The sequence below is a fragment of the Sapajus apella genome, unplaced genomic scaffold, assembly GCF_009761245.1.
Source record: "Sapajus apella isolate SASKATOON/1434 unplaced genomic scaffold, GSC_monkey_1.0 scaffold48, whole genome shotgun sequence".
In the NCBI taxonomy this organism is placed as follows: domain Eukaryota; kingdom Metazoa; phylum Chordata; class Mammalia; order Primates; family Cebidae; genus Sapajus; species Sapajus apella.
Window position 1 is genome coordinate 17,876,623 of NW_022436988.1, and position 22,414 is coordinate 17,899,036.

Below are 22,414 nucleotides of genomic sequence, written 5' to 3' on the forward strand. Positions count from 1 at the left end.
TGAATGAATAGTGACACTGGACTTAAACTCTCCACCCATCACCTTGTCATCGTTAATCTGCCTGGCATTTTCCTTACCTGAAAACATAGTCACTAGACATATTCCCAATAGGCCAGATTCTTTCTTTCTTTCTTTCTTTCCTTCTTTCTTTCTTTCTCTCTCTCTCTTTCTCTTTCTTTCTTTCTTTCTTTCTTTCTTTCTTTCTTTTTTTTTCTTTCTTTCTTTTTCTTTTCTTTCTTCCTTCCTTTCTTTCTTTCCTCTCTCTCTCTCTTTCTTTTTTTCTTTCTTTTCTTTCTTTTTCTTTTTTTGAGACAGAGCCTCACTCTGTCACCCAGGCCAAAGTGCAGTAGCATAATCCTGAATTACTGCAACCTCCACCTCCCAGGTTCAAACGATTCTCCTGCCTCAGCCACCCAAGTAGCTTGGATTACAGGTGTGCACCACCATGCCTGGCTAATTTTGTATTTTTAATAGAGACAGGGTTTCACCATGTTGGTCAGGCTGGTCTGGAACTCCTGACCTCAAGTGATCCACCCACCTTGGCCTCCCCAAATGCTTCTTCATCTCATCTCGTGAACTTCAATTTCTTCTTCAAGACCGAACTCAATGGTATCTTCTCTTTCCAAATCAAAATTGATCTCCCCCAGGGCGCCGGTCATTTCAGCTCTGACGCTCCCTCTACATTCAATGGCAGTTGTGTGTATAAAGGCCACAGAGCTGTGTGCTTGGTGCACTGCAACTTCTGCCTCCTGGGTTCAAGCGATTCTCCTGTCTCAGCCTCTCCAGTAACCATGATTTCAAGCCCGTGCCACTATGCCCAGCTAATGTTTTATATTTTTAGTAAAGATGGGGTTTTACCATGTTGGCCAGACTGGTCTCGAACTCCTGGCCTCAAATGATCCACCTGTCTTGGCCTCTCAGAGTGTTGGGATTATAGGCATGAGCCACCACGCCTGGTCCAGAAATTTCTTATTTCACTCAATATTGCCTTCCTTTCTCACACTTCTGTCTACTCTTCTGGATAGTGAAATTATGAAGATAGAGATGGCGTTTGGTTTATTTTTATGTCCTGAACAATGAATCTGGCTCATAGTAGGCACTCAGTCAATGTTCATGGAATCAGTTAAAGTCAGTCCCAGCCTGTAGCTGCAGCCAGTAAATGCTAAAAACAATCACAGTGACACTGACAAACACTGGCTACCTTTTCTTCTCTAAGCTGCATCTGTTGGGAATCTGATGCGTCCTCTTCCCAATGTGATTATAAACCATTGAAAACACCAACTACATCTTGACCATATTTTATTTTTATTTTTTATTTTTATTTTTTTTGAGACAGTCTTACTCTGTCGCCCAGGCTGGAGTGCAGTGGGATGATCTTGGCTCACTGCAACCTCCGCCTCCCAGTTCAAGCGATTCTCCTGCTTCTGCCTCCCAAGTAGCTGGGACTACAGGGGCCTGCCACCACACCCAGCTAATTTCTGGAGTTTTAGTTGAGAAGGGGTTTCACTGTGTTGGCCAGGCTGGCCTCGAATGCCTGACCTCAAGTGATCCGCCCTCCTCAGCCTCCCAAAGTGCTGTGAGCCACCATGGCCAGCCATATTTTATTTATTTTTTAAAATAGGTTTTTTGGCGGCAGGTGGTGTTTAGTTACATGGATAAGTTCTTTAGTGGTGATTTTTTTTTTCGTTTCGAGACAGAGTCTCACTCTGTTGCCCAGTCTGGAGTGTAGTGGTGTGATCTCAGCTCACTGCAACCTCTGCCTTTCTTCAGGTTCAAGTAATTCTCCTGCCTCAGCCTCTCAAGTAGCTGGGATTATAGGCAACTGCCACCATGCTCAGCTATTTTTTTTCTATTTTTAGTGGAGACAGGGTTTCGCCATGTTGGCCAGGCTGGTCTCAAATTTCTTTCCCCTCCCCTCCCCTCCCCTCCCCTTTTTTCTTTTTTCTTTTTTTCATGAGAATGGAGAGGCAGGGCGTCTAGCTGGTCAGTGTCCCTCTCCATGGCCCTTTTTTCTTTCCTTTTCTTTCTGAGACAGGATCTCACTTTGTCGCCCAGGCTGGAGTGCAGTGGTTCAATCACTGCTCACTGCAGCCTCAACCTCCTGGGCCCAAGCCATTCTCCCACCTCAGTCTCCCAAGTAGCTGGGACTACCAGTGCACACCACTACGCCTGGCTAATTTTTAATATTTTTGTAGAGATGGCATTTTACCATGTTGCCCAGGCTGGTCTCAAACTCCTGGGCTCAAGAGATCTACCCACCTCGGCCTCCAGATTTTATATTTTTCCAAGTACCTGGTGCTGTACTGGGCACATACCTGCCCAGTTATTACCTGATAGGTCACACTCAGTATTCAGAGAACAAAAAAAGGAACCTTCTCATGGGTCAGCTACAATCACTTGGTGGGGGGAAGCTTGTGTCTCTCAATCAGGCTGATACTGACAGACTTTCTCTTTCCCCAAAGGAGTGCCCAGTCCCAGCGTGACACTGGACAAGAAAGAGGCCATCCAAGGTGGGGTCGTAAGGGTGAACTGTTCCGTCCCAGAGGAAAAGGCCCCGATACACTTCACGATTGAAAAACTTGGACTGAATTCAAAAATTGTCAAGCAAAAAAGAGAGAAGACTTCTCGGGACCAGAATTTTGTGACGCTGGAATTCCCTATTGAGGAACAGGACAGTGTCATAGCCTTCCGATGTCAAGCTAGGATCATTTCTGGGATCCATGTGCAGACCTCAGAATATACCAAGAGTGACCTGGTCACCGTGAGAGGTCAGAGTCCTGCTCCCTTTCTCGTCGTTCTTTGTGGTTTCTGGTTTGGCATGGGGAGAAAGAACCCAGAACTGGAAAGGTGTAGGGCCTTCTGGCGGGGCTGTTGTTCTCAGGACTTACTTAATCATTTTAAGCCAGTATTTTTCAAGCTTTTTTTTTTTTAACTGTGATTCAGTGAAATTACATATAATTTTTCAAAGAAGAGTTTCACCAACAACACTTTACCCTTAATATAGGTGATGCTTTTCTTTTGTTTGTGTGTGTGTGTGTTTTGTTTTTGTTTTTTTGAGACAGAATCTTGTTTTGTCGCCCAGGCTGGAGTGCAGTGGCTGGATCTCAGCTCTCTGCAGTCTCTGCCTCCCTGGTTCAAGCGATTCTTATGCCTCAGCCTCCGGAGTAGCTGGGATTACAGGCGTGAGCCACCACGCCTGACTTTTTTTTTTTTTTTTTTTTTTGTTTTTGAGACAGAGTTTCGCTCTTGTTACCCAGGCTGGAGTGCAATGGCGCGATCTCGGCTCACCGCAACCTCCGCCTCCTGGGTTCAGGCAATTCTCCTGCCTCAGCCTCCTGAGTAGCTGGGATTACAGGCACGCGCCACCATGCCCAGCTAATGTTTTGTAGTTTTAGTAGAGACGGGGTTTCACCGTGTTGACCAGGATGGTCTCGATCTCTTGACCTCGTGATCCACCCGCCTCGGCCTCCCAAAGTGCTGGGATTACAGGCGTGAGCCACCGCGCCCGGCCTTTGCCTGACTATTTTTTATATTTTTAGTAGAGACGGGGTTTCACCATGTTGGCCAGGCTGGTTTCGAACTCCTGACCTCAAGTGATCCATCTGCCTTGGCCTCCCAAAGTGCTGGGATTACAGGCGTGAGCCACTGCGCCTGACCTTGTATGTGTTTTTGAGACCGGGTCTTGCTCTGTTGCCTGAGCCGGAGTGTAGTGGCACGATCATTGCTCACTGTAATCTCAAACTCCTGAGCTCAAGTGATCCCTCCCACCTTTGTCTCCCTAACTGCTGGGATTACAGGTGTGAGCCATTGTACCTGGCCTTTTTTTCTCTTTTTTTTTTTTTTTTCGGAGACAGGGTCTTGCTTTGTTGCCCAGGCTGGAGTGCTCACTGTATCATATCTCATTGTAACCTCCAACTCCTGGGCTCAAGTGATTCTCCCACCTCAGCCTCCTAAGTAGCTGGGACTGTGCTATGTGCCATCATGCCCAGATAATTTTTCCTTTTTTTTTTTTTTTTCATAGAGCCAGGGTCTTGCTATGTTGCCCAGGCTGGTCTCAAACTCTTGGGTTTACGAAGTCCTGCCTTAGCCTCCCAAAATGCTGGGATTACAGGCATGAACCACCTTGTCCAGTGTATATGATGCATTTTTAAAATTTTATTAAAATCATTTCAACTCTTCTCTTTTTCTTATATTCTATTTCTCTAATTTTGATGTTAACCCCCAGTATTCATATGATGCATTTCAATATTTCTACTCTATTTCAGTCTTTTCTTTTTGAGACAGAGTCTTGCTCTGTCACCCAGGCTAGAGTGCAGTGGCGTGATCTCGGCTCACTTCAGCCTCCACCTCCCAGGTTCAAGTGATTCTCCTGCCTCAGCCTCCTAGGTAGCTAGGATTACAGGGGCACACCATCACACCTGGCTAATTTTTGTATTTTTAGTATAGACATGTTTTCACCATGTTGGCCAGGCTGGTCTCAAACTCCTGACCTCAGATGATCCGCCCACCTCAGCCTCCCAAAGTGCTAGGATTACAGCCACTGCGCCCAGCCTATTTTAGTCTTTTTTTTTTTTTTTGAGACAAAGTCTTGCTCTGTCACTGTAGTGCAGTGGCACAATCTCAGCTCAGGGCATCCTCTGCCGCCAGGGTTCAAGCGATTCCCCTGCCTCAGCCTCCAGAGGAGCTGGGACTACAGGCACACACCACCACGCCCGGATAATTTTTTTGTATTCTAGAAGAGACGGGGTTTTATCATGTTGGCCAGGATGGTCTCGATCTCCTGACCTCATGATCCGCCTGCCTTGGCCTCCCAAAGTGCTGGGATTACAGGTGTGAGCCACCTCGCCCGGACCTATTTCAGTCTTTATAAACACCAGCCATGATGCATTACACTGATGCATTATGTGATCTGTGGTTTGGAAGCCACTGCTTTAAGCCATCGAGGGTCAGACACCAGGAAGTTGGGTCTGGAGGGGATCGGGAGGAAAGAGGGGCCAGGTCCTCAGCCTTGGTGTCCCAACGTTTAACATAGACTTTCGTTGGACAAACACTAAACAAATGAGAAATGCTCCCAGGAGAGAAGGGGGCAGCAGCAGAGGGAAGCCGGGGAGTGTCCAGGACAAGCAGGACTTTAGCACAGGTTGTCAGCCACTCCCAGGCCCCGGGCTCATTGGCCAACCATGAGAAGTCAGGGAAGCCACACCTGTGTAGATATTTGCAAATATTTCCAAAGCGGGAACCTTACGGTTTGTCATAAATGGTCCCCTTCTTTTGGCATCCCACTTTATCCTGCCTATAGTGTGTGTGTGTCTGTATGTTCTGTTATTGAATCATATGTGCTCTGGGTAGAATTTTCGGAAAAAAAGAGCAGGATATAAAGTGTGTAGATAAAGTGACAAAAAATCACGCATGATCCTCTAGACTTTTCTATATGTATTTATAGATCATACACACACGTATACACACACACACGCACACAGGTTTTGTTTTTACAAAAGATGGGGACCTTTCACACTATTTTATAATTTTTTAAAAACTTGACAAAATCTTATGGACTTTGGTCCGTATTAGGAAATATAGATCTAGCTGGGCATGGTGGCTCATGCCTGTAATCCCAGCACTTTGGGAGGCCGAGGCGGGTGGATCACAAGGTCAGGGGATCGAGATCATCCTGGTCAACATGGTGAAACCCCATCTCTACTAAAGATACAAAAAATTAGCTGGGCATGGTGGCGTGTGCCTGTAATCGCAGCTACTCAGGAGGCTGAGGCAGGAGAATTGCCTGAACCCAGGAGGAGGAGGTTGCAGTGAGCCGAGATCGCGCCCTTGCACTCCAGCCCGGGTAACAAGAGCGAAACTCTGTCTCAAAAAAAAAAAAAAAAAGAAATATAGATCTATATCATTTTTAGAACTCGAAACTCTACTGTGGGGATGGGCCATCTCTGCAACCCTCAAACTCCTGGGCTTAAGTGATTTTTACCTTCTCTTTTGTTGATGGACACTTAGGTATTTTTCTCAGTTTTTGCTATGACAGCAATCCTACAGTATAGATATTTGTGCTTATAACTTGTGTACTTTGGCAGCTATTTTTTTTTTTTTTTTGAGATGGAGTCTGGCTCTGTCATCCAAGCTGGAGTGCAGTGATACAATCTTGGTTTACTGCAACCTCTGTCTCCCAGGTTCAAGCGATTCTCCTGCTTCAGCCTCCTGAGTAGCTGGGACTACGGGCTCACTCTGCCACGCCTGGGTAATTTTTTGTATTTGAGTAGAGATGGGGCTTCACCGTGTTGCCCAGGCTGGTCTCCAACTCCTGAGCTCAGGCAGTGCACCGCGTTGGCCCCCCAAAGTGCTGGGATTACAGGAGTGAGCCACCGTGCCAGGCCGGGGTTAGTTCTTAGCAGTCAAATTGTTGAATCAAATGCTTTTTGCATTTTCAGTGGATTAAAAATTTGAGCATGAGGCTAGATGTGGTGGCTCACACCTGTAATCCCAGCACTTTGGGAGACCAAGGTAAGTGGATCACCTGAGGTCAGAAGTTCGAGACGAGCCTGGCCAGCATGGTGAAACCCTGTCTCTACTAAAAATACAAAAATTAACCAAGTGTGGTGGTGGGCACCTGTAGTCCCAGCTACTTGGGAGGCTGAGGTGGGGGGATCGCTTCAACCCAGGAGGTGGAGGTTGCAGTGAGTCTACATGCCACTGCACTCCAGCCTGGGTGACAGACGCCATCTCAAAAACAACGACAACAACAACAACAACAACAACAACAAAAAACCACTTCGGCATGAAAAACTTATAAAATAAGACAAATAACAAACTGGAGAAAATATTTGCTTACTACCTTTGGCAAAGAGCTAATTCCTTTAATTTGTAAAAGGCTTGGCCGACCATGCCTGGCTTGATATTCCCGAAGTGCTAGATATTGCCAAAGGCTCTTCAGGTGGTTGAACATTTTTATCAAAAGTGATGTTAGTGTTTGTTTTCCCACATCCTTACCAATAGAGTCTTTCTTTCTTTCTGGTTTTTTTTGAGATGAGGGTCTTGCTATGTTGACCAGGCTGGTCTTGAACTCCTGGCCTCAAGTGATCCTCCCATCTCGGCCTCCCAAAGTGCTAGGATTATAGGCATGAGCTACTGCACCTGGCACCCAGCACAATATTTCAATGTTTTATTATTTTTGACAATCTAGTTGAGGGATAGTGATATATACCATTGTCATGGTGATTTGTATTTTTCTAGTTTTTAGTGAGGTTGAGTTTGTTTATTCATCTATTACTATTTTTTCCCCATAAACTGCCTATTCATATACGCTTTGTCATTTTTATTGTGAATCACAAAACTCAGGTGCCATTAAAGAAACACAATAGGTAAATCTGACTAACCAAAGCTCTTTTTATTGTTCCTGATTGATTTGTTCAAGCCCTTTATTTTACTTTTAAAAATATTTTATAATACGTTTTTTGAGATGGAGGGTCTCACCGTGTTGCCCGGGTTGGTCTTAAACTCCTTAGCTCAGGCAATTCTCCTCCCTCAGCCTCTCAAAGTGCTGGGGTTGCAGGTGTGAGCCACTGCCCCCAGCTGAGCCTTTTAGAAATTAATTAGCGCTTTGTCAGATTATGCAAATATTTTCTCTAGTTTGTCATTTTTCTTTTAGTTTTATAAGTTTTCCATGCTGAAGTTTTTAACCTTCAGCTAGTCAAATTTACCTATCGTGTTTCTTTATGGCACCTCAGCTTTGTGTTTCATACTTAAAGGTCTTCCACATGTCAAGATGATGATGATGATGATGATTATTATTATTATTATTATTTTGAGATGGAGTTTTGCTCTTGTTGCCCAAGCTGGAGTGCAGTGGCACAATCTGGGCCCACTGCAACCTCCACCTCCTGGGTTCAAGTGGTTCTCCTGTCTGAGCCTCCTGAATAGCTGGGGATACAGGCCTGCACCACCACGCCCAGCTAATTTTTTATATTTTTAGTAGAAAGGGGTTTCACCATGTTAGCCAGGCTGGTCTTGACCTCCTGACCTCAGGTGATCCGCCCACCTTGGCCTCCTAAAGTGCTGGGATTACAGGCATGAGCCCTGCGCCTGGCCATGTCAAGATTATTAAAGGAAAAAAAATGTCACCTATGTTTTCTTTTACTGTGCTGTGGTTTCATTTCTTTTCTCCTTGTATTTAAATCTCTGGTGCATCTGGAGTTGATTTGGGTAAAAGAAAAACACCCTTCAGCTATTATTAAGGTTCCCCAGAAGACCTAAAATTTGAGAGTCCTAAAGGATGTAAAGGATGCCTTCCCCTTTTTTACTTTCACTTGAGAAGGCAGGCTGTTATTTTATGATAACTTCTTATTATGAATTGACTTTATTTATTTATTCTTTTATTTTTTTGAGATGGAGTTTCACTCTTGTTGCCCAGGCTGGAGTGCAGTGGTGCGATCTTGGCTCACTGCAACCTCTGCTTCCCAGGATCAAGTGATTCTCCTGCCTCAGCCTCCTGAGTAGCTGGGATTACAGTCATGCGCCACCATGCCTGGCTAATTTTGTATTTTTAGTAGAAATGGGGTTTTTCCATGTTGGCCAGGCTGATCTCGAACTCCCAACCTCAGGTGATCTGCCCACCTCAGCCTCCCAAAGTGCTAGGATTACAGGTGTAAGCCACCGAGCCCAGACATGAATTGACTTTATAATGTTAAAAACCACCGGGTGCGGTGGCTCACACCTGTAATCCTAGCACTTTGGGAGGCTGAGGTGGGTGGATCACCTGAGGTCAGGAATTCAAGACCAGCCTGGCCAGCATGGTGAAACCCCATCTTAAAAAAAAAAAAAAAAAGTTAGAAACCACTAATGAATATTAAAGTATTAGATTACTCTAAATTCACTTTTAGCATTTTTTAAACATCCCTATTTTGTATTTTGCACAGTTGGAATCTGTGCATATATTGAGTTTATGCCCTGGGTTTGTTTTTTGTTGTCAGTGGAAATGAAAGCCTAGGATCTATCCCTACTTCCCTGAAGATCCTGTGCCCCGGTTGGTATCTAACCTACACTTGACTAAAACTGTTTTTCTTTTTTGATAGAGGTAGGGTCTCACTATGTTGCCCAGGCTGTTCTAGAGCTCCTGGGCTCCAAAGTGTTAGGATTATAGGCGTAAAGCCCCATGCTAGGGCAAAATTCTTTTTCAAATTGTGTAAGTCCTGAACTCAGTTTAGTGAGTGACGGCCAGCATTTACAAAAATGAAATAGAAAAGACTAGAAGCCACTTTTTTGGAGGCATGCAATTATTCAAATATGCATTTCCATGAAGCAGCCCATCTCACATAGCTGAACTTTTAAAAGCTATAGTATCTTCTTGCTGAAATGCCAAGCTTCCATAAAGTGCTGAGAAGAGCCTAGAAAATCCATAGTGGGCAGGAGGAAGATCATGTCTAAATACTGTGGTTATTTCTGAAGTCATCTGAAGAAGCTTCTGCAGGCGAGATCTAGAGAAGGTGTTTGGCCTTTGGGAAGCTTCAGAAAGCCAGAGAATTGCAGTGAAGAAGCCTGAAGATGCAAGAGTGAGTGAGAAGCGAGAGAGTGTGAGAGCAGCCCAGGCAAAAGTTTTAGAGAGGAAAGGTTGAATTTTTAAAGATAGTTAGGAAAGGCAGGCTGCAGTGGCTCACGCCTTTAATGCCAGCACTTTGGGAAGCCGAGGTGGGCAGATTACCTGAGCTCAAGAGTTTCTGACCAGTCTGGGCAACACGGTGAAACCCCATCTCTACTAAAAAAAAACATACAAAAAGTTAGCTGAGCTACTCGGGAGGCTGAGGCAAGAGAACTGCTTGAATCTGGGAGGTGGAGGTTGCAGTGAGCCGAGATCATGCCACTGTGCTCCAGGCTGGGCCACAAAGCAAGACTCTGTCTCAAAAAAAAAAGTTAGTTAGGAACAATAGAAGTTAGGTAACAGGGAGCAGGAAAAGAGCAGAAGAGCTTCCTCTTGCCCAGGTTTGCACCTGAGTCCAACCGGGTTGTCTTCTTCTCTGGCAGAATCCTTCTCTATGCCCAAGTTCCACATCAGCCCCACCAGAATGATCACGGAGGGAGATCAGCTCCACATTAAGTGCACCATTCAAGTGACTCACCTGGCTCAGGAGTTTCCAGAAATCATAATTCAGAAGGACAAGGCGATTGTGGCCAACAGCAAACACGGCAACGAGGCCGTGTACTCGGTCATGGCCACGGTGGAGCACAGTGGCAACTACACGTGCAAAGTGGAGTCCAGCCGCATAGCCAAGGTCAGCAGCATCGTCGTCAACATAACAGGTAGGGCTGCTGCTGCGGGAGAGGGCTGGCATATGGCGGGCTCAAGAAGCCACCCAGCTGCCATCCAGCATGGTGGAAGAGAGTTGATACATTTTCTGCCCCTGCTTACCTGAATGAATGTGCTCAGGTGGGGCTTTGGTGCTCATGGGAAGAAGTCAGTGCAGAGCGAGTTAACAGTCCACTGTGCTTGTTGAGGGTGGGGGCTCCGACACCAAATCTCAAACCTGCCACTCGCTGCTTCTGTGACCTTGGGTGAGTTGTTGAACATACTGCAGCTCTGTGAGATGGTGATCATGGCAGCACTCACATTTTAGGACTGCTATAATGATTAAGTGAGAGCCTTGTACAGAGTAAGACTCTATGAATACTGGTTAATATTTCCTTACTCTGTTATATTTCTCTGTCCCCTGTGCCAAGCACAATGCTAAATCCCAGACATGGGTCCTACAACAGAGCCACAAATGAGAAAGCATTAGTAAACTCAAAAATAATCATAACATGGATGGGTATGGTGGCTCACACCTGTGATCCCGAGCCTTGGGAGGCCAAGGTGGGCAGATCATTTGAGGCCAGGACTTCAAGACCACGCTGGCCAATGTGGTGAAACCCCATCTCTACTAAAAATACAAAAATTAGCTGGGTGTGGCAGCACGTATCCATAATCCCAGCTACTCAGGAGGCTAAGGCACAAGAATCGCTTGAACCGGGAGGTGGAGGCTGCGGCGAGCCAAGATCACGCCACTGCATTCCAGCCTGGGCAACAGAGTGAGAGTCTGTCTCAAAAAAAAAAAAAAAATGACAACAATTCCCCTTTGTTGAACACTGTATGATGGGTTTATACGCATCTTCTTTTTCTTTTTTTTTTTTCTTTTTTGAGACAAAGTCTCACTCTGTTGCCCAGGCTGGAGTACAGTGGTGCGATCTCAGCTCACTGCAACCTCTGCCTCCCAAGTTCAAGTGATTCTCCTGCCTTAGCCTCCCGTGTAGCTGGGATTACAGGTGCACGCCACCAGGCCCTGCTCATGTTTTGTATTTTTAGTAGAGACAGGGTTTCGCCATGCTGGCCAGGCTGGTCTCAAACTCCTAACCTCAAGTGATCTGCCTGCCTCAGCCTCCCAAAGTGCTGGGATTATAGGCGTGAGCCACCGTGCCTGGCCCAGGTTTATATATATTTTCATTTCATGCTCATAACAATTCTAGGAGATAGGTATAAGGGTGCCCACATTATGGATGTGGAAACTCAGACTGAGAGGTCAGATTGCAGGGTTACCAATGGTTAGAACAAGAATTACCCTCAGGCCTGTTTGGCTTTTAAATCCATGAGCTGGAGAATTCCCTCAGCCTCTTAACCTCCCTTACCTGGCTTTATTTCTCTCTAAAGTTCTTAGCACCAAAAATATACTCTACCTTTCTTGTTTATTGTGTGTATGCAGCCGCTAGAATGTAAGCTGCTGAGGGCAGGAACATTATCTATTCTGTTCAGTGCTATGCCCTTAACACCTAGAACAGTTTCTGGCACACAGTAGGGATTGAATACATATTTGCTGGATGAAGGAATGAGTGTTGGATGACAGTGTTTCAGGGGACAGAGAGAGTCAGCACTTCTCGGTTGTACCGTGAAGGTGTTCATGCATGTCTGCATTCATACGTTCATTCATTCATTTGTTCACTTATTTACTAAAAGCCTCCTATGTGTCAGGCATTGAGTGTGCAGTGTCAACAACAGTCCCCAGCACCACAGGTAGGCTGCCAACTACCCAACTGGGATATTGGCATATACGTTGGGTCCTACTGGTCTATAGTGTGTGCTAGCAGTGTAATTATTGATAATGACTTATATTTTGATGGCTCATGGTATTTTTTTACTGACACAATTTATATGATCTCATTAAAGAAAAGTACCAATCCAACACATATTGAGCACCTTCTGTGTGCTGGGCAACTTACTGGGCTCCCTAAGACCTGGTTTTACCTTTGAAGTATTCACAGACATAAATAGGCCAGTCTACAGCATTTTGTGGTAGAAGCCCAGATGGACTGAGACATTCTGTCTCAGAGACTTTCTCTGGATAACTTTCTCCAAGAGTTCTTTCCCTGATTCCCCAAGCCTAGGTTCAGTGCTTTTCTCATGGGCTCTGTCACAAACAACGCATCTGAATCAACCACTAAATCTAAGCGCTTTGAAGTCAGAGACTGTTTCTGATGCATTGTTGTCTCTCAATGCCTACCAACGGGCCCACCACAAGAGAGTGTGCAATAAATATTTGTGGGGTGAAATGAGCGAGTGAACAAATAAATGAGTGAATGCATGAATCATTATTTGCTGCATTACAAGATGCAAAACTTTTTTTTTTTTTAAGAGGAAGTTTCACTCTTGTCACCCAGGCTGGAGTACAGTGGTGTGATCTTGGCTCACTGCAGCCTCTGCCTCCTGGGTTCAAGCAATGCTTCTGCCTCAGCCTCCCGAGTATCTGGGATTACTGGTGCCTGCCACCATGCCCGGCTTATTTTATAGTTTTAGTAGAGACAGGGTTTCACCATATTGTCCAGGCTGGTCTCGAACTCCTGACTTCAGGTGATCCACCCACCTCTGCCTCCCAAAGTGCTGGGATTACAGGCATGAGCCACTGCACTTGGCCACAAGTTGCAAAACTTTTCTAATCCTTCTCATTGAAATAAATTGGATTAACAAGAAAGGAAAACCTGCCATTGGAATCCTAGGCAAAGAATGATCCTTACTGGGTTGATCGTTAGGTATATGAGAAGCAAAGGAAAACTTTTTGCTGGAAGCTGGAAGTTGGTTCTTCCAACAGCACCTGAGCCAAGGGCCTCTCCAGGAAGGGGCTTTGTGGTGGTGGCCAGACACATCTCGCACCATTCCCACTCACTGTTTTTCAGAACTGTTTTCCAAGCCCAAACTGGAATCTTCCTCCATACGTCTGGACCAGGGTCAGACACTGTCCCTATACTGCTCCATCCCAGGAATGCCTACAGCCAACTTCACCATCCTGAAGGAAGACACAGTTGTGTCACAGACTTCAAATTTCAGGAAGACAGTCTCAGAGTGGGACAGTGGGACGTATATCTGCACTGCAGGTATTGGCAAAGTAGTCAAGAAAAGCAACACAGTCCAGATAGTCGTGTGTGGTGAGTATATCAGCGCTGACTCAGAGGGCATCCGGGGCTGAATGGGAGAAAGGAAATTTATCTGCAGCCGCCACCCTGTCCGGTCTGATCAGACTCAGGCAGGGTAAGAACTAGAGGGAAAAAAAGGTAAAATCAAAAGGCTAAAGAAACAGGAGGTATTCCTTCTCAGAGTACTGATTCCCTGATGATGATGTGAGCTCTGACTTGCTAAGATTCTGGCAAGGTTCTGCCTGCTGGAGCGAGTACCCACCCAAAAGCTCAGGAAGGAAACACTGCTTAGCCAATGTTAAACTTTTTTTTTTTTTTTGAGACAGCATCTCACTCTGTCGCCCAGGCTAGAGTACAGTGGCATGATCTCAGCTCACTGCAACCTCTGTCTCCTAGGTTCCTGCTCCAGGGTATCCTGCCTCAGCCTCCCGAGTAGCTGGGATTACAGGTGCCTGCCTGAATGTGTGTGCAAGACCTGGTTAAAATACAGGTTCTGATTCAGTATTTTAGGTCCAGATGGGGCCAGGTTCTGCATCTTTAACTTGCATTTTGGTGATGTGGATGCTATTGGTCTCTGGACCACACTCTGTGTGGCGAGATTCGAGATGATTCCAGATCTCCAGTCACGTTGTCACTGTCACTATTATTGTTCAGTTTTGATCCTTTCATTTAACCTGTGGCTGTGTTTTATCCAGCTAAGATTTTATTATAGTTTCAACTGAACCTATTGTCAACACTCTAACCACCTAACTGAAAAGGCAGGCCAAGAAGTATTTAAAAATATATATATCGGCCGGGCACGGTGGCTCAATCCTGTAATTCCAGCACTTTGGGAGGCCAAGGCCGGCAGATCACCTGAGGTCAGGAGTTTGAGACCAGCCTGGCCAACATGGTGAAACCTCGTCTCTACTAAAAATACAAAAGTTAGCTGGGTGTAGTGGTACACATCTGTAATCCGACCTACTCAGGAGGCTGAGGCAGGGTCCCTTGAACCTGGGAGGGGGAGGTTGTGGTGAGCCAAGATTGCACTATTGCACTCTAGCCTGGGTGAAGAGCGAGACTTTGTCTCAAAAAAAAAAAAAAATATATATATATATATATATATATATATGTATATACACACACACACACATATGTGTGTGTGTAGATGTGTGTGTATAGTTGTGTGTGTATGTACATATATATACATACACATATATATATATATATATCTCCTGGGCCAGGTGTGGTGGCTTATACTTATAATCTAGCATTTTGGGAGGCTGACATGGGAGGATCTCTTGAGTCCAGGAGTTCAAGACCAGCCTGGGCAACATAGTGAGACCCTGTCTCTACATAAAATAAAGAATTTGTCAGGTGTGGTGTGCACCTGCAGTCGCAGCTACTGGGGAGGCTGAAGTAGGAGGATTGCTTGATTCTGGGAGGTTGTAGTAAGCCCTGATTGCAGTATCGCACTCCAGCCTGGGTAACAGAGTGAGACCCTGTCTCAAATACACACACACACGCGCGCGCACACACACACGCGCACACACACACACACACACACACACACATTTTGTTTGGCTACTTGTTATATTTTTCCTATGCTTTCTGTGTCTTTGCTCAACACAAGAAAAGCATATGTATGTGTGCATGTGCATGTGAGCTATGGTAAAATATGAACATGTATTTCTGGGGATGTAATGTTTTCCTTGAATTTCTGTCATTCTCCATTTTGCTTATTGCCCTTCTCTTTCCCTTTCCCTTCTCACCACACACACACACAACACACACGCGTGCACACACGCACACACACACACAGCCTGTTAGTCTCATAAACGTCCTACAAGGCTAAATAAAGCAGGAAGGCATTTGAAATTACAGCAGGGACAGAAAGCAAAGCCCACGTTTTAGAGAAGGAACCTTTTGGGCTGGATGTTTTGCTTTTGCCTTCAGTGCCTTTAGGGTGGTTTCTGTCTCTCTTCTAGAAATGCTCTCCAGGCCGAGGATTTCTCATGACGCCCAGTTTGAGGTCATAAAAGGACAGACCATCGAAGTCAGTTGCCAGTCGATCAATGGAACTTTGCCTATTTCTTATCAGCTTTTTAAAAATACAGAAAGTTTGGAGAGTTGTACTAAGAGCTCAAATGACCCTGCGGTATTCAAAGACAACCCCACTGAAGATGTCAGATACTATTGTGCCGTGAATAATTGCCATTCCCATGACCGACTGTTAAGTGAGGTTCTGAGGGTGAAGGTGATAGGTAAGTTACTGTGCTATGAGAAGAAATCATGTTGACTTGGGGCATTTGTTAATATTTTTGAAGGTTTAGGGTTGCCCAAGGATTGTGGGGACAATGAGAGAAGTAAGGGGCCAGGCGCAGTGGCTCACACCTATAATCTCAGCAGTTTGGGAGGCTGAGGTGGGTGAATCACCTGAGGTCAGGAGTTCAAGACCAGTCTGACCAGCAAGCATGGTGAAACCTTGTCTCTACTAAAAGTAGAAAAATTAGCTGGGCATGGTGGCGGGTGCCTGTAATCCCAGCTACTTGAGAGGCTGAGGCAGGAGAATCGCTTGAACCCAGGAAGCGGAGGTTGCATGAGCCGAGATGCGCCATTGCACTCCAGCCTGGGCCACCAGAGCAGAACTCTGTCTGAAACAAAAAAAGAGAGAAGTAGGGGGTGCTTATGCAAAGTCCATACGCTAGATATGCACCAAAGCAGGGCCAAGGCCCAGTAAAGGAGGCTGGAAAATATCTGGGGCCAATTGATGGGGACAATGTAATCTCTTTCTAGAAGCTTTCAATGAACTGCTGAAATATGAGAAGCATAAAAGTGTCCTGTAGCAGGAAGCCCTGAAGTTGTGCATTTGGGCTCCCTTAGCGCTTTCTCCTTTTCAGATACACTGTTCTGAGAATTGTAGCTCAGGACTCTACTGTTGTAACTCTGTCTTGTGTGGAATCCGCAGCAATGAGAGCTATAGGCTGTGATCTCATGGGAACCACTAACATTTGCCTGGGATTCTCATCATACACAAGAGAAATATACCATTGTCTTGGCAGTGGATAGTTTTTCTTAAGCCTCTCTCTCGTGCCTCTCAGAAGGCCTCAGGAGTGCCATTGCTTGTGTATCTTAGATACTTTGCATCCCGTTGTAAAAAGTTTAATAAGTCATCCTCCTCTTCGTCCTTCTTGTTTAGTAACTATTTACACGTGCTGCTCTGGATGTGAGTAGGAGGAAGGGATTCCTGCTTCTATTCATGTAGGGTCTAATAGTGGCCATACCTTTTCAATTAACATTAATATAGGCCAGGTGCAGTAGCTCACACCTATAATCCTAGCGCTTTGGGAGGCTGAGGCAGGCGGATCACCTGAGGTCAGCAGTTCAAGACCAGCCTGGCCAACATGTTGAAACCCCCCCCATCTCTACTAAAAATACAAAAAATTAGCTGGGTGTGGTGGCAAGCACCTGTAATCCCAGCTACTTGAGAGGCTGAGGCAGAAGAATCGTTTGAACCTGGGAGGCAGAGGTTGCAGTGAGCCAAGATCACGCCACTGCACTCCAGCCTGGGCGACAGAGTAAGACTCCATCTTAAAAAAAAAAAAAAGTTAACATTAACATAAACTAAGCACCTAATGCTGTGAGGCATACCAAAAAAAAAGAAGACATATTCTTTGTTTCAATAAGAAACACAAGATCTCCTAATTAAAGATAGAAAAATATCTGAATCATAATACAAATGAACATAGAAAAAAATGTTAGAGGTAATGTTTGGTTAATTGTCATATAAACTATATCCTTTATAGTGATGGTGATAGTAATTCAGGGTGTGTCAGACGTCATCTAACTTAAGTGGGCAGAGATGGCTGAGGATGACTGAACATCTCCAGCAAACACATGAGCCAAAGCTTCCATAGGGCAATTTAAAAGACTGTGGGCGGCCAGGTGTGGTGGCTCATGCCTACAGTCCCAGCACTTTGGGAGGCCAAGTCAGGTGGATCGCTTGAGCCCAGGAGTTTGAGACTAGCTTGGCCAACACGGCAAACCCACACCCCTACTAAAAATACAAAAATTAGCTTGGCGTGGTGACAAGTGCCTGTAGCCCTAGCTACTCGGGTGGCTGAGGTGGGAGAATCGCTTGAACCCAGGAGGTGGAGGTTGCAGTGAGCCAAGATTGTGCCACTGCACTCCAGCCTGGGTGACAGAGTAAGACTCTATCTCAAAAAAAAAAAAAAAAAAAAAAGACTGTGGGAAATCCGATGGCTGGAAACAAAGGTTGGAGGTTGGGAATGGAGAATCACTAGATATGAGCTGAAAACGTGGCTGAGCCCACGTGTGAAGGGCATCAAGTGCCAGTCTTAGGAGTTGGGAATTGACCTGCATGCAGTGAAAAGCCGAAAGACGGAAGGAAGGACAGGATGCAAAGAGTTCTTGGAAAGATCCACCTGGTGGCTGGGTCAGGGAGCAGGCATGGGGACTTCAGACCTCGTGGTAGTTAGAAGCTAACGCAGAAGCCCATGTGAAGCTGTTGGTTTTAACTGGGTCGATATGAGTGGCTGACATTTAGTGACCGTGTGTCCAGCCCTGTGTGAAGTACTGTAGTAAATTGCTCCAATGAAAACTCACTATAACCACAGAAGACCAGTAACAGAATTGTTGTTGTTTTATCATGACGTGGCTGAGGCTTAGGGCAGAGAGCTGGTGGGTGATGGGACTGGGATTGGAGCCCACTGCTGCCCCAGGCCCAGTGCCTGGCTTCCTCCGTGGTCTCACCGCAGCCTGCACTCACAGCAGAGTGATTCGTAAGTCACGACACCATCTGCTGACCAGTCCTGGTCTCTCACTAGAAGGAAAGTCTACTTGGGAAGACAATTTAGGATCCAAATTTTGGTAGTTGAGCATGAAGCTAGGAAAAGCAGATACAGAGGGTAGCCGAGTTCTGCTTGGATCTGCAGGGAGTGAGGCTGGCTGGGCTTCCAAGTGGAAATGCCCAGGTACTAAGGGAGACTTGGAGTTTGGGAAAGTAACCTGGACGGGAGCCGTAGGTTTAGGGGTCGGTGGCTCAGAGACAGAAGCTGTGATTGCAGATGAAATCACCCAAGAGGAGGGTGGGGTTGGAAAACTCAGGACTGGATTTTACAGAAAGCTTGTACTTCAGGGCAAAGCAAAGAATAACTAGTGAATAAGAGAAGGGTGCCAGGTAAGAAGGGAAGAGAATCAGAGTCATGAGGAAGCCCAGAAAAAGCTGAGTTCCACAGTAAGATCTGGGCAACAGTGAGCTGCAGAGAGGCCAAGGTTGGGAGCCTGGAGGAAGAGCATCCACCCCTGAATTTAATCTGCAGGGGACTGAGGGACATTGGCTGGGAGTCAGGTGACCTTCCCAGTTTCTTCCAAACTTGAGCTAGAGTATGGTGTCACAAGATTGTGACTACACAAGAGTGCAGTCAGATTTCAGGGGTAACAAGAAAGTGGGAAATAAGGGTATCAAAGCATAAAGGAAAAAGGAGAAAAAATGGCCGATAGCTAGAGAAGGCAGTGGGTCAAGGTTGTCTGTGGCCTGGCACAGTGGCTCATGCCTGTAATCCCAGCACTTTGGAAGGCCGAGATGGGCAAATCACTTGAGGTCAGGAGTTCAATGCCAACATGGCAAAACCCCATCTCTAAAACAACAACAAAATCCAAAAAATTAGCCGTATGTGGTGGTGTGTGCCTGTAATTCCAGCTACTTGGGAGGCTGTGGCAGGAAAATTGCTTGAACCCAGGTGGCAGAGGTTGCAGTGAGCTGAGATCATACCACTGCACTCCAGCCTGGGTGATAAGAGCGAGATTCTGTCTCAGGAAAAAAAAATCTGGAATAAGTGTCATGCATTTTTGTAAGCAGAGGGAGAGAAATCAACCACACTCACACACTTACATACATACACAAAATAGACCCCAGCAGAACACTGAAGTTATTTATTTATTTATTTATTTATTTGAGACGGAGTCTCGTTCTGTCACCCAGGCTGGAATCAGTGGCCTGATCTTGGCTCACTGCAACCTCCGCCTCAAGTGATTCTTCTGCCCCAGCCTCCCAAGTAGCTGGGACTATAGGCACATGCCACCATTAATTTTTGTATTTTTAGTAGAGGCAGGGTTTCATCATATTGGCCAGGCTGGTCTTGAACTCCTGATCTTGTGATCTGCCTGCCTTGGCCTCCCAAAATGCTGGGATTACAGGCGTGAGCCACCACACCCAGCCTGAAGTTAATCTTACAGTAAAGCCAAGTGTCCTGTAAGCCTTGAGGGGTAAATGAAGGGAGGTAGATGTCCTTTGTGTTGTGTTTAATCATCAAGTGAGAGCAGGAGGCGTCCGTTGCTTTGCTGCCCTTCTGCGCTAATAGGAGGAGGAAACATGAAGAACGTGGGATGCAAGGAGTGGCTGGAATGAAGGGCGCAATCCAAGTCCAGGTCACAGCCGGGAGAGAGCCGGCCCTGAGCAGTGGCTGTGTCCTGCTCCTCTTCCTCTGCTCTTCTTTGCTCAGTGTGAATCCTTTCCCTGCTTTTCAGCCCCGGTGGATGAGGTCCAGATTTCTATCCTGTCAAATAAGGTGGTGGAGTCTGGCGCAGACGTTGTGCTGCAGTGTGCGGTGAATGAAGGATCTGATCCCATCACCTATAGCTTTTACAGAGAAAAGGAGACCAAACCCTTCTACCAAAGAACCTTGAATGACACCCAGACATTTTGGACCAAATTCAAGGCTAGTAAGGAGCAGGAGGGACAGTATTACTGCACAGCTTTCAACAGAGCCAATCAAGCCTCCAGTATCCCCAGAAGCAAAATACTGACAGTCACAGGTGAGTCGTGGTCTCTACAGCGAGCTGTGCTGTGGGGTCCCAAGGGCGAGACAAGAAAACACACCCCTTGTAAGAGGGAGTTTGGAAGAGTTTAGCTCATGTGACTGAAGGCTGGGAGACCAATGTCCTCCAGGCTCTTGGTTGCAAGTGACAGAAATACACTGGAATTAAGTAGAAAAGAGGAATTGATTATTATAAAGAATTGGGAGAATGTCACACTGTTCCAGTTACAAAGTCTTGGCAGACTCACCATGAAGTCACTTTGGGTCACACGTCCACCCACAGACCACCTGTGGCCAAAGGGATTGGGTCAGGCAGAACAGACATGGTTGGGGAGCCCACTTATATGGGTGGGGGTGGTTTTCTGCCCAGGAAGAGGGCTGAACACACACGCCAAAAAGGAGCCTACTCCACTTGAGCCCTGGAGCTGGTGACCAGCCTGGGCAATGTGGTAAAACCCCGTCTCTACAAAAAGTACAAAAATAGGCTGGGTGCAGTGGCTCACACCTGTAATCCCAGCTACTCAGGAGGCTGAGACATGAGAATCACTTGAACCCAGGAGGCAGAGGTTGCAGTGAGCAGAGATTATGCCACTGCACTCTAGCCTGGATGGCAGAGCAAGACTCTGCCTCAAAAATCAAACAAACAAAAAATAGCCAAGTATGGTGGTGTGCTCCTGTAGTCCCAGCTACTCGGGAGGCTGAGGTGGGGGGATTGCTTGAGCCCAGGAAGTTGAGGCTGCAGTGAGCTGTGATCAGCCTCTAGCCTGGGTGACAGAGTGAGACCCTGTCTCAAAAAGAAAAAAAGTCTATTTCAGCAAAGCTAATTTGTTCCCTCCGTGAGGACCACAGCTGATCTCTATTTGTAGCAGAAACAATCACTTCTGCACCAGCTGTGAGTGCAGAGCCCCTCGGAGGTAGGTAGATGCTAAGGCAAGCTGCCTGTTAAGAGAGCTGTGGAGTTCTGACTTTTGCTGCTTAAGCCTGATATAATTTCTTCCTGGCAGAGGAAGAGCCTGTATACCAAAAAAAAAATTTTTTGTTTGTTTTCAGTCGTTCTTGCCCCATGGAAGAAAGGACTTATTGCAATGGTTGTCATCGGAGTCATCATTGCTCTCTTAATCGTTGGGGCCAAATGTTATTTTCTGAGAAAATCCAAAGGTGAGCATAGTTCTTTCCTTCCATTCTGACTTGTCGTCCTTGCCAAGAAACCAGCCAGGGATTCGTGATGCTTTTCTGACCCCTGGATTCAGCTAGGCAAAAGTGAAAGCTATCACTTTCCTCGTTGGGCAAACCAGGAAAGATAAATTTTGGGGGAAATTGCATCTTCTTGTGGATAGAAGAAACCATTTCTGTAGATTTGCCCACACCTGGTCCTGTAATACACAGAGTGTATTACAAGTGTCTGGAGACACACATACATTCGCATAACACCCACATGTTACACACATTGAATGCTTCGTCATTAACCTGGCAGTTGTGCTGTGACTTCTACCCTGTGGTTGGGGTTAGCTAAGTAAGCCTGGCTGGGCAGTCAGGATCACCTGCTGATAACCAGGAATCAGAGTCAGCTGTCCAAGATTCAAGGAAAAGGGCATAGCATCAGTAAATTCTGCAAAATTTTTTTTTGTAGGATAAGGTAGGTTCTTTTGGAGCCTCTGGTCCTGCTGCCTAGGATGGGAAGGGCAGATGGGATGAGGAGGGGCCCTGGTTTTTGTCAGGAAAACTGCCACTCCTCAGGGAAGGCAGAGCACCCCCTGGCATTAGCTAGCTTGAAGTTACAAGCACAGGGATTGATTTGGCCTTCACTTTTTGTAATTATCTGGAATCAAAGAGAGTGGTCAGGCATAGTAGCTCACACCTGTAATCCCAGCACTTTGGGAGGACAAGACGGGCGGATCGCTTGAGGTCAGGAGTTCAAGACTAGCCTGCACAATATGGTGAAACCCCATCTCTACTAAAAATACAAAAAACTGGCTGGACCTGGTGACGGGCGCCTGTAATCCCAGCTACTCAGGAGGGTGAGGTAGGAGAATCACTTGAACCCAGGAGGCAGAGGTTGCAGTGAGCCCAGATCACACCACTGCACTCCAGCCTGGGTGACAGAGTGAGACTCTTTTGTGTGTGTGTGTGTGTGTGTGTGTGTGTGTGTGTGTGTGTGTGTT

General features: G+C 46.1%; 1 protein-coding gene across 6 annotated transcripts in view; it reads left to right on the forward strand.

The window, feature by feature from the left end:
* PECAM1 (platelet and endothelial cell adhesion molecule 1) overlaps nucleotides 1-22,414 on the forward strand; it is an 88,003-nt gene that overhangs the window by 27,867 nt on the left and 37,722 nt on the right. For all 6 annotated transcript variants that reach the window (XM_032241977.1, XM_032241975.1, XM_032241976.1 and 3 more), the window contains 6 exons: nucleotides 2,463-2,768; nucleotides 10,024-10,299; nucleotides 13,198-13,446; nucleotides 15,402-15,677; nucleotides 19,963-20,250; nucleotides 21,303-21,410. In XM_032241977.1, the coding sequence (XP_032097868.1) occupies nucleotides 2,463-2,768; nucleotides 10,024-10,299; nucleotides 13,198-13,446; nucleotides 15,402-15,677; nucleotides 19,963-20,250; nucleotides 21,303-21,410 (1,503 nt within the window). The remainder of the gene's footprint in view (nucleotides 1-2,462; nucleotides 2,769-10,023; nucleotides 10,300-13,197; nucleotides 13,447-15,401; nucleotides 15,678-19,962; nucleotides 20,251-21,302; nucleotides 21,411-22,414) is intronic.